The sequence below is a fragment of the Lissotriton helveticus genome, chromosome 7 (genome assembly GCF_964261635.1).
Source record: "Lissotriton helveticus chromosome 7, aLisHel1.1, whole genome shotgun sequence".
In the NCBI taxonomy this organism is placed as follows: Eukaryota; Metazoa; Chordata; class Amphibia; order Caudata; family Salamandridae; genus Lissotriton; species Lissotriton helveticus.
Window position 1 is genome coordinate 869,528,009 of NC_136068.1, and position 15,785 is coordinate 869,543,793.

General features: G+C 42.7%; 1 protein-coding gene across 1 annotated transcript in view; it reads right to left on the bottom strand.

The window, feature by feature from the left end:
* TENM2 (teneurin transmembrane protein 2) overlaps positions 1-15,785 on the bottom strand; it is a 1,287,822-nt gene that overhangs the window by 764,556 nt on the left and 507,481 nt on the right. Inside the window, exon 4 of the mRNA XM_078653379.1 lies at positions 3,965-4,199. Within this exon, the coding sequence (XP_078509505.1) occupies positions 3,965-4,199 (235 nt within the window). The remainder of the gene's footprint in view (positions 1-3,964; positions 4,200-15,785) is intronic.

Sequence of the window (15,785 nt, forward strand, 5' to 3'; positions counted from 1 at the left end):
CGTAGGGCTGGCGCATTCAGCAAAATGCACGCATGGCGTGCTTGCGCTTTCACTTTCTCTCCCTCCCCCGCAGCTTGACACAGGAACCCCCTCCCTGTCTCCTGCTTCTCGGGCCTGCCCGGACAAGAGCTGTGCACGCGCACAGCATCACTTTGGCTCACAGCGCCCTAGGTTCCCCTGCAGCACACTCTCCGATCTGGAACCAGGCAGGGCACTCTCACTCCTGTACGTCTTCGGACTCCGGCCCACTGCCTGCTCTGTGACTTCTTACCGCCAGCGGGACCTTCAGGACCCCTGCAGCATCGCTGCAGCTCACTCCGACGCAGTGGCCCCCACCTGGTCCATGTCCACGGGGGAAGGGCGGACCACACTCCCCAGCACCACAGCTCAGCAGGCATGTTTCTTCGGGGCTCCGGCAGCGGCACAGGCCGGCCCCCCTCGATGTTGGCCACAGCACGTGCTGGATCGTCAGCCGGGATGGTCCTCACTCTACTGGGGGCCACAGCTTCCCCCCCTACTTCTTCTCCAAACTGCACTGTGCTACAGCCTGTGGCAGTGATCACCAAGGCAGCCGGTATCTTCTCTCTACCACCGACACCAATTAGGCACAGGCTGTCCCCACAGACCGCCACTTGAAATGGTGGTCATCAGGCGTCCAGAGAAACTCCGCCGGTTCAGGTCTATGTCCGCTATCGGCCAGAAGTGTTTTATGCTGATTACAGGATGTGAACTGCAGGATTAGGTAGGATTACAGGATTTGGCTAACCGGGAGATTAAGGGCTGTCAGCCATGTTTCCTGGCCACGTCTCTATGCCTTCACCTTTTTACTTTTTATTCAAGCATGTCATGACAGTAGTACATGTGACTAATTTACGGTCTGAAAGAAAATTTTAAATAATAATTAGTGTTTGGTAAAACCTTGTCCCTTAACCAATTTTTCTAGTCCTCTTTACAAGGAAACCTAGTACACACGTGACCAATCTGTGTGGAAACAAAGAAAATCATAAACCAGTGGCTGTTGGCCTGAAACCAAGTCTGCAATATCAACCATATACAGGGATGGTGATATCAGTGGTGTAGTAGGTGCAATAACGCTAATTCGGCACGGTAATGGAACATTCCGCTTCCTTCTGTAGTCAACTGTAGGCTTTAAGATGGCCACCACCTAAGATAATCAATCGACGTTTTTTTCTAGGGTTAAAGGGCCCATGGTATGGGTATTATCTCAATAAAGCAGGTGGTTTTCTGTTTTCCACATCACAGCTATCATTTGTGTCTCTTCCATAAGAAACTCCGCTGCCAGTGTGGCATTGTGTCATAGCACCCGGTTCAATAAAGGAGTTCTCAATCCCAGCACACCCTCTCCGGGTCATTCTGATAGTGGGAATTTTTTTAATTACTTACATAACATTTCACCTTAGGGTCGTCCCAGCAATGTATAGATTACATTCCATTAGGACCCTCATGCTGGTCAACACATACCATTTGAATTGGGATACCTCCTATTTAATGAGTAGGAGGTGCAATACTTGTCATAATACTCCTCTACGCAAGTTGTACATCAAATCCTCCCACAATCATTCCCGTTTTACATCAGCTATTGGAGAGCCTACATATGGTACCCATAGATTGTCATATGGAATGTCACCTTTCCATTGCAATAAAGTCAGTATTTAATCTATTCCTAAAATGTGTCCTCTGTGTCTACTTTGTTATCATAAACCTTCACAAGTTTGAGTGTCCACTTGTGCCTCCATTTGCAATTATCAAATACATCACCCACATACACAATAAAGCATTTCTGCCCCATGTAGGTGTCACTCCCCTCTCACATCGCTCAACAAATTTACAGTTACACCTGAGAACATCTCTGCATGCTCCTGTGTACTATTCGGTACTAAAATGCATAAGGGTCAGTGAGGATGGGAATCCAGAGATTAAATTGCAGTTTTTAGTTATGTTTAAAATGAGAACATTAATATAGAAATAAGTAGAAGACGATCTTTAACATTAATGTAACTTTTTGTGTGTGCAGATTTATATAGCGCAAACTCGACCCAAAGGTATTGGAGCTCTTTGCAAGAGCACCAGTCACATTACACAAGGACACAATTTGACGATAGTCGGCTGATTTCTGACAGAAATGTGGTACAGAGACCGGCTCTGAGGCCTATATGGGCGATATGCTTCAGGCAGCTGTAGCCTGCATGCTTTGTGCATTGATCTTGCCTGTCCTTTTGTGTGTATTTTATCTCATGCTTTGCAGTGTGAAAGGACTAGTGATAAAACATTAGATATGGTGCACACTTCCCTCTGCACTTGCTGAAAGAACTAGACTCACACAGCTTCTTTTATGACATGTCTATAATGTGTAAACACTGGGACATCTTCTCTTTCACCCCATGTTTCGTGTACGCAAACATCCAATTACACGTTTGGCTCTAGTTTCACATACATGCAGAATTACGTTGTCCTGGTCAAAGGGTGTGCACCGCGGTCTTGCGTTCCATATTTGATGTCGAATCTTGCTAAAGAATTGGCCTAGATACAAGAAGCAGGAGACTACTGCACAGCAAACCTGTTAACTGAGGCAGGAGCATCTTGAACCAGAGATGATGCATAGTGAGCAGAATGGGAGTGTTCAGGGGATTCAGGAATGGATGCAAGGTAGCATTGCTTAGCATTGATGCTGAGTTATTCCAGCATTGCTGCAATAGGCTGGATGGTTGAAACATTTTTTAAGAGGGTCTTTTGATGTATTTTCTTTCTTGTGCCCCAAGCAGGGTGTGTTTATTAGGTTGCAGTTTTGGGGTGTCGAAGGGTGTCTATCACCTGATATAAATCATCAAAAGGATTCCACATCTCCTGTCTCACTTGCCCCACACCACCATACTGAATACGACTCTGTAAGATTGTAACATGGGAAGAAGGTTAATCTACATCTGGCTGTGAATTTCCTCAACAAACTATAGCCATTCCAGTCCGCAGCTGCCTGTCATCTTTGTAGGTTGGTAGGAATCAAAATCTATATGTAGTACTTCACCTAATCCAGGAAATTGAAGACCAGTTTAGAAAAGACAAGCACACAAGTATCCAAAGTCAGAAACTCTTAGTTGAGTCTGGTCATGTTTTCAAAGAAAATAAATGCAAGACGAATATGTTTTCCTTGCCGCCAATCTTATGTTATGGAACCCCACTTCAGCTAGTCAGAGGGGAAACATCCTTTACAACACGACTTTTACCACGCAGTGCTATTACAACGCAGGTTTTACAACGAAAATCATTACAACGCATTGCGCTGGGGGGCGCTCTAGGATAGGGAATAGATTTAATTTACTATCCAACACCTTCTCTAGTGTCCACGGGGACTGGAGTTGGAATAGTAAATTAAACTATTCACTATCCAGCACCCCAAAGCGCTATGCGTTGTAATGGTATGCGTAGTAAAACCTGCGTTGTAACAGCATGCGTGGTAAAAGCATGCGTTGTAACGTCATACATCCAGTCAGAGGAATATCACTGAACCGCATCATGCTTTCTCGAAGAGACACAATCTGTTTGCAGTGCAGCAGTGACACTGCTTACCAGAGCAAGCTTCTCTGCTCAAAGTGTACATTTAACTTGTCCCTCATTACCCCCCATTAACGAAACAACATCATGTGTACTCAAAATGTTTCTATCACCCAGTAAAGAAGCACATGCATGAAAATGTGTTAACTAGGATGAAATGATAATTTGTGAACTCAGCCATCATACTGAATAGAAATATTTTGGGGAGCTTGCATCACTCACATAAAGATATAAAGTACACTTTGAATTTGATAGAATACGCATTTAGACACTTAGATAATCAATCAAAGATAAACCAGCTGGCAATGAATTATATGCATAGATTACATGCATTGGCACACGTATGTTTGGAAATTGAAAGCAAGAAAAGGGAGGTCCACTGTACCTAGCATACCTCGTCTCAAGGGGCACATTGCTGTTGAGCACCCAGCTGTCCTGAAGCTGAACAGATTCCGGAGTTGTGGCTAGGTCGTTGGGCACAGGAGCTGGAGCATGGATCTGGTTCTGCCGGTTCGTGAGCGAGTTCCTGTTGAGGGAGTTCGCAGAGGAGTGATGGTGCGATAGTGTATGGTTGTGAGGTGGAGGGAGAGGTGGCCTCAGCGTGGACTGACTGTGATGGTTTGGAGGACCTAGAGGAAATATAAAAAAATATATATTTTTAGACTGCTGGGAAAATCAAAGCACTTCATAACCTAAAGCATAGCAGTTTGGATTTGTGGCTTGAAGGAGGAGAGATAATATAGCAAGATTAAGAGAGAGACGGAAAGTGCACACTTATCAAAAAGACTCCTACCTCAAAACTAAATTCTGCTTATTCTAATTTACCTCTATTGCTTAAATGTAACCTTTTGAGTTGGTAAGCCACATTCTATTGTCAATGTTAGATGACTGTGAAACGTTAAATATTCCTTGGCATGATAAGAACATTAGACCAGCCGACCCATGCTTGTCAACTCATAAAACAGATTCCGGAAACAATTCATTTTTTTTACATATCTAGAAAAACATGGAATTTGTACATGTACTATTTCACAAAAATAATTCACGCAAGGTCAAAAGGAGCTCAATTGCGCAAACTCAAAATGTGTGATCTCTGGAAACTCGCATTTTCACAATCATCTGTACTAGTGCAGTTTTTGCACTTAGGAACATGTGAACAGTTGCCGCAGCATAGCTGCAGAATCCAGTGCACCGCTCATTCACAAAGAAGTGCACTGGAATCTGCGCTTTGTGCGCTTCCATCCTCCCCCCACAGCAGTCCAGACCTAGCACTAGGCTGCCACATGGAAGGCACTATACAGAAAGAAATGTCTGACTGAATTGAAGACCACCTGCTCCGCTGTCCATGAAATATACGAGCGGCGAAGTACAAATTTGCATTCCCACCCCTAATGTCGTGCTCTTCCATACTAATGCTTAGATTCACAGTTCCACCCCCTGCTCATATATTTAATGGACATCTTCAAGATACACGTCACAAACGCGGTTGTAGCATCTTTTTTACTGCCAGCCTGCCCTTGGATTTTATTTCTGAACCAGAAGATGTCGTCTTCGAATTGCAGTTGCACATTTGTGTAAGGTATTTTTCCCCTTGCATGTGGGTGACCACATATACTTGAATAAGGGACTCTGTGTCTGCTGCTGCAACTAATGGTCTTGGTGGCAGACATCCCTATATTTTAACTGATGCTTTATTGACCATCATTGTTTTACACACGTGCTAAATCCTACCAAACGGTTGGATGAATCCTTAGCTAAAGACATTGCACTTAAAAAGATGTTAACATTCTGCATGAAAAAACATCCACATTTTTAACTGTACTGTACAAATGAGAAAAATCTACCATTATATTAATGTAACCTTTAAATCTTAGTACTGACGACTAACTATGCTTGTACCTGCAGCAATTAATGCATTTCGATTGGAGTGATTTTATGAGAAAAGCTGGAAAGATTATAAATTACAGACAGAATGTTTGTGTGAATGTGTTTCTGTGCCAAATCGCATTTATATACGCATAAAGAAGCAGAGAAAACAACTTTTGGAGTTCTTGTTATCATAGAGATATCATTTATCACAATTTAGGTGTATTTAAAGTAATGCTTGCAAAGGGAATTTGCAAAAATATATCACTATGGCTCATCTACATCCATATCTATCATCGTTAAAATGTGCTCTCCTTGAAATCATAGAGGATTAACTCAATATTTTCAACTGCTGCTTTTAATTTACTCCTTGGTGTCCTTTATGAAATTCTTTCTAATTATTCTTCACGACCAGAAAGAACCATTGGCTTTAATCACAAGAGCAAGCAAAGCTACCAGTATTAAAACATGAGCTGGTCTTATTCACAAAGGACAAACGGAAAGGTAATAAAGTTGGTCATTAAAGTGTATGCCAATACCCACAAAGTTACAAACTCTGGGTGGGTTGGTCTTTTGCAAGATACCAATGTTCAGAAAATTCCCACTATCCCTAATTTAGTGTACATAGGTGCTCCAGAATGCTGACTACATTATCATATTTGTTTTTTGATATGCATGGGTAAACTCTGAAACAGGATTTGGATTTGTGATCATCAATTGGATTGTTTGAGCAACTAACTTCAAATTAGTTGCACAAATTCCTTTATGAATTGGGTCAATGTAGAATTCACCACAACATACTCCTGTAGGTCGAACATAGAAGTTAGTCCGCAAATCTGGGTTATGAAATGTGAAAACCTGTTGAAACATAGCCTAATAGCCTGCCGTAGCAGGCTACACTATATCGTAATATATTCTGTATATATTTTCTACTTGTCATGTAAAGCGCTCTGATACTCGCAAGAGTCTGGTTCGCGCTATATAAAACCTTCAAAATAAATAAATAAATAAATATTAACAAGGGAGTGGGCTTTTAACCTGTTCGCTGCTGCCATCGGCCGTTGGATGTCGCGCGAGCTACCTCCCTGGTGCTGCGCACGTCCAGTGGCCGACGCGGCCGCACCCGTTCTTCGAACGTTCAGCACTGGCGCTGAACGTTCGAAGCAGCAAACGGGTTAATTGCCTGTATAGCCCGCTATGGCGGGATATAAGGCTGTTAGAACATTCTGCCACAAGAGGGTCGACTGTTCTAACAAATAAAACAAAGGCCTTTCGGATCTTGAGGGGGTAAAATCCCCTCGGGATTCGAGAGGCCTTTGTTCAGGAGTGAACAAAAAACAACGTGGCATGTGGCTCTGTGTGCCTTTACCGGCCTGTAGAAACGCGGAGCACTCCATTGTATTCAATGGAGTACTCCACATTCCAATGTTCTAATTTAACATACAGCCCACTGATGAATTTCTCTATTTACTTACAGTTTTAAGTTGGAAAATCAAAAGTGTGCACTCTTGCAAGGATAACACCTCCATAATGCTAATATATGAATATATGTTGCTTCTTAATTTTTCGGAACATATTGGTCCAGTCCTTAAGCAGTGTACTGCTTCCTTAAGAAGGGGCCTGTATGTCCTACAAACATAGGAAATAAAATATTTGGCAGCATGAATGAGTAAAACGATTGAAAAATGACCTGCATTTTTTAAATACTTTGTGTTGGTTAAAATCGTATTCACCTTAACTTTTGAAGGAGCCAATTTATTAACTGAGAAGAAATTCATCACTGAGCTTTATATACATTTGATTCTGGTCAATGAGTTAGTTTTGCTTTTAGTAATAGAATGTGACATTAGGCAAAGTTCCGAGCTTTAATGTAATCTTACCGAAATATTTGTATTGGATTATATTGTGATTGTTTAAAACTAGAGAGATCCTTACTACTAGAGCAACTACATTTCGAATCTTATTAATCCAGTAGTGACAGTTAATAGTAAAGAGTGGGAGGGGTCACAGTGTAGATGTAGGCACACAGCTTAGACCCTGAGGTCCAATAACCACAAAACTATTTGAAAGTCAGAAATCTATGTAGTGCAAGGCTGTATTATCAATAGTGCCTCAGGGGTGCAACGGGAGAATGCGCCCATTTATTCACTCCCAGTGCACTATGATATTACACAAGGGCCGCAGACGCTTGTGCGGCCCTTCTGGAATACAGACTGCATCAGTGCTAAATGTTCACTGATGCAATCTGTATGCAATCTATAGGGGACAAACATTTTTCTTTTGCCCGTGCTATATTGTATGGGTAGCTGCAGAGGCAAAGAAGAAATCAGGAGGTGCTTTGGTTGTGCACCACATAGAGGTAGTGCATAGTCCGTGCACCTCCAAGGGCACTCTTGAAAAGGGTCAGGTGAGGGTCCAATTGATAACACTCAATACCTCCCCCTGCAGTAAGTGCAGTTACATACTGCACCCACCATCAGGGGTGTCTCTACCCCTTTTAATAGACACTCCAGGTTGCCACCTGCACAGTGAAGAGATCACTGTCTGCTTCAAACAGCTGGTCTGCCTTTCACTAGTGCACTGGTGCAAATGCAGGCACAGATTTGCACCCGTCCTGGGAACATTGTGGCCAGTATGATAGGCAGTGCGCCCGGTCTGTATTTTGGCTCCAGTTGTTCTACTGCAGTTTACATCGATTTCTGACTTCTGAGTATTCAACTAAAAAATCTGGAGGAGTGCTAATAAAAATCTACCCACAGCATAAATGAGTTCCCGTATCCCTTGTCCAAATGGTTAATTAAGAGTATGGACAACGAGGAAGTAACATCTCAGGAGCGAGTGGGACTCTATTATATTCCATTTCATTTTTAGAAAAATTGGCAAGGCTAAATCTCTGATATCTGACTAGTTCACCATATAAAATATGCTGTTTTATCCACTCCAAAGAAAAAATATGGCTGCAATTATAAAGAAGATTTTCCTGTTAGCTTTTACACTGTAAAATTCCTCACTGACTGAAAAGTAGAGAAAATTGTGGCCATCTCCGTCTTGTACTTCTAGTCCTGCATTTCTGGCCAGGATGACCATCTACCTCCTGTAGACTCAAGGGACAAGTCAGGTTCAAGAAATGACAGAAAAGCATACTCATCCCCTGCAACTTCTCTCCCATTGGCTAGAGGTTAGGAAAGGTCCTGAGGCTGGCGCATTCTGCAGTGATCCAGAATGATGTGTTTAGAGTTTGTAATTTCCCACAAGATAATGTTAGGAATTGTTTTTAATCATCCTGAGTGGAATTTGAAGTTTTCGTTATGCCAGAATACAATATGTCTGTTTTAATTTGAACATTCCTCCTCATATTAGAAGAAATTTGTTCAAGAAAATTATGTTTACTAGGTTCTTTCGAACAGCAAGAGTTATAAAACACCCAAACTCCCAGCTACAAGCACCTCAGGGCACAGGGGGATGAAATTGCTTCTAGAAGCGCCTATATGAAAGTAACCATCAAATGCAATGGGCATACCTGTGACCTTCCTAGCCGGTATAACCAGGCAGTGTGACCCTGGACAGAGGTCCTAATTCTGTTATCTGGCCACTCATGGCACCTGTGACATCTGTCGAATAATTAAAGCAGTGTTTGGAAACATAAATATTGATATGTCCCATATATAACTTTAGACTACTCTTTTGACTTTCACACAGAATAAGATGCTCCTGGTCCCTTTCATTCCAGCGAATGACACCCACGCACTTAAAATTGATGCCATCACTTAGATTTGAAAACTCCGGAAACGAGGACCATTCTTCAGAGCACTTTCTGTAATCAAACGCCAGCAGTAGCTTGAAGGGTTCCCTGGAAAATCATAACATTTGAACTGTGATGGTTGATGATTCTTTTATTGTATCTTGCTAATAACACAGCAAGGGGAGCCTCGGAATGATTAATACCATCATTGCAGGCAATTACCACCGTTGCACTGGCCGCGGCATTGATCACAGTGAAGGAAACCCTGTTAAACTTCCCAGCCTCGCTAGGACTGACTTATTCTTGCGGCATGCAGGAAATATGTCGTGCCTAAAGGACTGATAAGGATTGTATTTCCTGTTTTTGCCATTTAAAAGCATCGAAGCAACTCTAGAAATCAATGTACCTCATTTTCAGGGATGCACCACATTTGCAAAACGAAAATATATTATTTGGGAAAATGTAATTATAACTGAAAAAGAAAGTTATAATCCTTCGGAGTGAGGCATAAGGGATTGCTGCCCACGGCACCATCAGTCCAAATGTAAGAGCCGTCATTCGGGAGACCTTTGTTTTAAAAGTGGCGCTGAGCAAGGGGCAGGTAGACAAGATTCATCTATGATTGACTGAACGGTCAAACAGCCACAAATACTGAGTGAACTTTAGTGCCATTCAACTTGAAAGCAACATCAGGGGCATAGCTTCAGTAGTGAAGTTTGGGGTGTGTCACACTACAAACATATGCTATCTTTCTTTGTAGCTGGGTCTAGGGACCCTAAGTCGAGTCTGCCATGTCTATGTTGACTTTTGCTCGCCATCCTGAATTCTCTAAGTGGTTTTAACTTTTTGGATATGTGTGTGTGTGTATATATATATACACACACATACACACAAATATGTATACATATTAAAAAACTGTATATATATCTACATATATTGCAAAAAACACCAATTCCGGTTTAGTCGGAGCTGTCAAGTTGGGCGGTCTGGATCGGGTTACCGGATAACCCCAATTATTTCAAAAAAGTTCCCTCCTAGTCCAAGAAGGAAACCAGACTCTCAGAATGCTGCAAAAGTGTTCAATAGAATGGCAAACAATGACGCGTTTTGGATTACTCCTTCTTCACGGTCATGACCGTGAAGAAGGAGTAATCCAAAACGCGTAGTTGTTTGCCATTAAATTGAACACTTTTGCAGCATTCTGAGAGTCTTGTTTCCTTCTCGGACTAGAAGGGAACTTTTTTGAAATATCTACATATATATATATATATATATATATATATATATATATATATATATATATATATATGACTGGAATCCTTTCGACGAAAAGAAGAGAGGCCACACGGGGATACAGGAGCAGGTAACCATTTATTTCAGAGGTCCAGGTAATGGCGGATGCATTTCGGCTTAAGAGCCTTCTTCAGCGCCTTCCTCCTAAACGAAACAGCCCCAAATGATTATCCTCCTGTGACTGGATGTCTTGTAGGCACTAAGTTCCCTCCACCTAATGCATTCAGCACAGCAGTTGTAGTCCGTGTTGAATATTACGGACTCAAAATCCCAGCATGCACCATCATGGCAGGTCCAGGTCGCTGGTGTGGGGGAGTGGAGAAATTGTAGTTTGGTGCCCACGCAGGAGGGCGGGGTGATCGATGGGCGACGAAAATCACGGCGCCAGTCCTGTGTCCCCATGGACTGCAGCGCCCTTCATCCCAGGTCAAACACGAAAACAGGGGCGGTCAAATACGAGACTGTTTGCCCGTCGAGGTAAAATACCCCAGTCTGCTTCCTATGATCTGAGACTCTTGGCGGACTCACGGTGCTATCGATTCCTCGATTGTTTAATTGCTGCAAGCAGCGTGGTGCCAGTGAAGCTCCGTAGTCACTTAAAGCTGCAGGGCCATCCCAACTGCGCGTCTGGCTGCGCAGAATAAATGACTGGAATCCTTTCGACGAAAAGAAGAGAGGCCACACGGGGATACAGGAGCAGGTAACCATTTATTTCAGAGGTCCAGGTAATGGCGGATGCATTTCGGCTTAAGAGCCTTCTTCAGCGCCTTCCTCCTAAACGAAACAGCCCCAAATGATTATCCTCCTGTGACTGGATGTCTTGTAGGCACTAAGTTCCCTCCCCCTAATGCATTCAGCACAGCAGTTGTAGTCCGTGTTGAATATTACGGACTCAAAATCCCAGCATGCACCATCATGGCAGGTCCAGGTCGCTGGTGTGGGGGAGTGGAGAAATTGTAGTTTGGTGCCCACGCAGGAGGGCGGGGTGATCGATGGGCGACGAAAATCACGATGCCAGTCCTGTGTCCCCATGGACTGCAGCGCCCTTCATCCCAGGTCAAACACGAAAACAGGGGCGGTCAAATACGAGACTGTTTGCCCGTCGAGGTAAAATACCCCAGTCTGCTTCCTATGATCTGAGACTCTTGCTTGGCGGACTCACGGTGCTATCGATTCCTCGATTGTTTAATTGCTGCAAGCAGCGTGGTGCCAGTGAAGCTCCGTAGTCACTTAAAGCTGCAGGGCCATCCCAACTGCGCGTCTGGCTGCGCAGAATAAATGACTGGAATCCTTTCGACGAAAAGAAGAGAGGCCACACGGGGATACAGGAGCAGGTAACCATAGGAAATCCGCAACATTCTATTGGGAATAACTTTGGCGCCGGTGGACGAATGTTCGCGAATTTCTCAAAGAAGATGGCCCGCTCCGCTTTGCTCCTGCCCTGAAAGTTTGGGGGGTATTCGTCAAGCGGGGGCCGAGATATTTGGGGGGTCCCAAAACGTGTTTTCCCCATGTTAATTTCCATAGGGCGGTTGGACTCACTTTTAGCCCGAACGGCTGAATGGATTTCCACCAAACTTGGCAAAATTGTAGGGACTGGTAGCCCGATGTGCCTTTGCTATGTCTCAAGATATGTGCTCCAGTGGATTTTGAGTAATTGAGGTTAAAAAAAATATATATATCTATATGCGCACCGGGGCGCGTACCAGCGCGCTACGCGAGTTCGCGAGCGGAAAGCTGATTGGCTCTCGGGTGTCTGTCAACATTCCAAACAGTCCGGAGCGGCCGCCATCTTGTGTCTCGGTAGGATCGAGACACAAGAGGTGGCAAAAACAAAGGGGGAAATGACCAAAAGGGGGCAGGGTAGACCCCCCCTTACCCCATAGGTATGACGTGGGGGCCATAAAAGGGCTTCGTGGGGCAAACATTTTTTTATTTTATTTTCGATTTTCGCGGGGGGAGCGCCCGGTACGCGCACCGGGGAGCGTACCATGGGGATGACCCAGTGAAACAGTAAAATAATAATTTAAGCCACTGCTCTTTTCTTACCCTTCCACACCCCTGTTCCTTTACTACATTTTCTTCGCATATCCACATTCCCCATGTTCACTCTCCTTCTCCTCACTCTCCTTCCCCACACTCACCTTCTTTCAGTCCCCCTAGTTCACTTCCCTTCTCCTCTCGTCCCTTTCTGTGCTTTCTCACTCATTTTCTTCTCGTTTATCAATGCACTCCACTTCACTTACTCTTTTTCATTTTTTTTAAGAACACAGCTTTTTGATGAGAATTGGAGGTAGTTCTGAAAAGAACTTTTTTTTTTCTTTTTTTAGAACAAAAACAAAAACAGTGAATGGGAAACTGCTCGACAGGAGCAAAAAAACAAAACAAAATTAGGGCTGGAAACGGCAGCGATGGTTATCCAATGCTCGAACCATGAGCAGAACACTTTGTTCCCCATAGCAAAGTAACTTATCGCAATATCTGCATTTAATAACGCCTTTATTAAAAGCAGGCTGGATGTTGGGAATCTGTTCTTGTGATTGCTCCCTCCCTGATGCAGTTTGTCCTCCGGTTGAAGTAGAGGCCCCATCACTGGGAGCCTCTCGTGCCAGAGCCCTGACACTCTCCCAGGCAAAGTTCTGGGGGTGCCTCCTCTCGACATGTCGAATCATCGTCGAGTTTCCAAATGAATACTTCTTTCTGGGGTCACCCCGTGACAGGACAGTTTTACAAATCCTGCACGCACTCCACCTTTGGAGCATTTACTTTTTTCTGATCAGGTGGAATGGAAAAAAACTTAATTATGAAGTGTTCTTTTATTTTCGGCTGAGGAACCTCTTCATCCAGACATCCCTCTGACTCATCTTCACTGCTGGATGCTCTGGCAGCCATGGTAATGCAAGATATTAATTCAGTAAAGAGCTGACAGCAAAAAGAGAGGTCTTGCAGTCACAAAAGTGAAAGAAGAAGTGAAGGAAATGGGTGGGGATTTCATTCCTTCTTAAAAAAAACTGTTAGCAACCAATGAAAAGAGTTATTTTCAGGTCACATGACCCGACGCGCTTACGCTACGCGCCCCGGTGCGCGCCCAGGGGCGCTTACGTTGCGCGATCGTATGCGCTCGGGCGCTTCCGGGTGCGCTTACGGCGTGCGTCATAAGACGCATCACGCGACTACGCGATACGTCACAATGATGTTTTCGTTCGCAGCAATGGCGCTAACGGGACGCTCACCGGTACGCGCACCGGGGCGCGCCATAACGCTGCGCTTACCAGTGCGTTCACCGGTACGCGCACCGGGAGCGCACCAAGGCAAAAAAATTTTTTTTAAAAAGGGAAAAATATACATAAAAAATAGTATTACATAAATATACAATATAGGATTTATTATAAAAACTATTATATTTAATAGCTATAGAAATTAGCTATTAAAAACCTATGAAATTCACTGAAAAAAACATAGGTTTGAGGCCCTATATATAGTTAGGAATTAGCATTTACAAAACCTATGAAATTCACTGAAAAAACCATAGGTTTCACACCAGTTATAGTTAGGAATTAGCATTTAAAAAACCTATGAAATTCATTGAAAAAACCATAGGTTTCACACCAGTTATAGTTAGGAATTAGCATTTAAAAAGCCTATTAAATTCACTGAAAAAACCATAGGTTTCACACCAGTTATAGTTAGCTGGAAGTTTTACTCGCATAAAACCATTGAAATTCCCACGTTAGTTAGACTCACTATAACTTGCGCGTGCAATGCACTGCTGATGACTTCACATATTACATCACTCATGACATGGTCAGTGACATCACTCATGACATCACTGATGACACCATCCTTGTGACAGAGTGACAGACATCCTTTCACTGTAATGAAACCCTTGAAACACATATTCAATAATAGAAAGTAACATTTTCAAAAAAATGGAGATACCCATATCAGTTACAACAACCAATTCAATAATTCCACCATCTATATACACATCCACTCATTCACCAACAGTTCTATATAGTCACTCATACATATACTCACTCATCATATGTAGTGATACACCTATAAATCCTGTTACACACCGACAGTCATCCAAAAGATACTCTCACACATACTCACACATGCAAATAAACTATTGAACATCCATTTATTTGCATATACAGCTATACACACACTACCCCCTTACTTCTAAGGAAACTTACACATACATACTCTCTTAACGATCACTTATAGAAACACATACTTATTTAAGCAGGAACTCTTACAATCCCTCACTCTCACATATACTCACTTATATACATCAATATTCACATATACTACATTAGAACATATGTAGTTACTGATAAAGACACTAGTGAGACAGTCATTCACTCACTAACACACACATATACACACTCATCCACCCATACAGTCCTGCACATATGCTGTCTTCAAAACACATACAAAGAGAAAGCCAGTCATTCATGCATCTATGTGCTAAGTAATACCCCCACCAAACCATACAAACACTCATACTGATACTAAGAAAAACATCTAATAACCCATATACATACACATGTAGCTACTCACCAACCCATGCAGCCACTTATACACAAAGTGAAACACTAATACATATATTTAAATATTTAAACATTACTCTCTAATATATGTATTCACTAAGATACACTTAATAAACCAGTTAACCAATCTTTTTTTTTTTTTTTTAAACATCCATGTAAACACTTATTTAAACATTTATTCTTCCATCAACTTTTACATATACATATATAACACATATTTATTTTTTTAAAAGACACACATTCACTGGATGGTGTCATCACTGATGTCATGAGTGATGTCACTGACCATGTCATGAGTGATGTAATATGTGACGTCATCAGCAGTGCATTGCACGCGCAAGTTATAGTGAGTCCAACTAACTATAGCGTGGGAATTTCAATGGCTTTATGCGAGTAAAACTTCCAGCTAACTATAACTGGTGTGAAACCTATGGTTTTTTCAGTGAATATATATATATATATTTATATATATACAGTTTTTGCCAAAGAGGTAGTAACACTTTATCCATAGAAGTACTTCTCACAATGCACTACTTTGTGGAATACACAAACATTGGCAGTAGTAGGCTTGGGAAACTACACCAGTCACAAGTTTCCAGGCATCGTACTGGCAAACAAACACCCAAAAGGTGATAGGACAAATGCTTGCAAATAGTTTATTTACTGTCAAAATCTTGTTTTTTTTCTCCTACTGTGCCGCTCTGGACAGTGGCTCATCAATTGCAGATCAGGGCTGACCCTGCACCTCAGTGGGAACA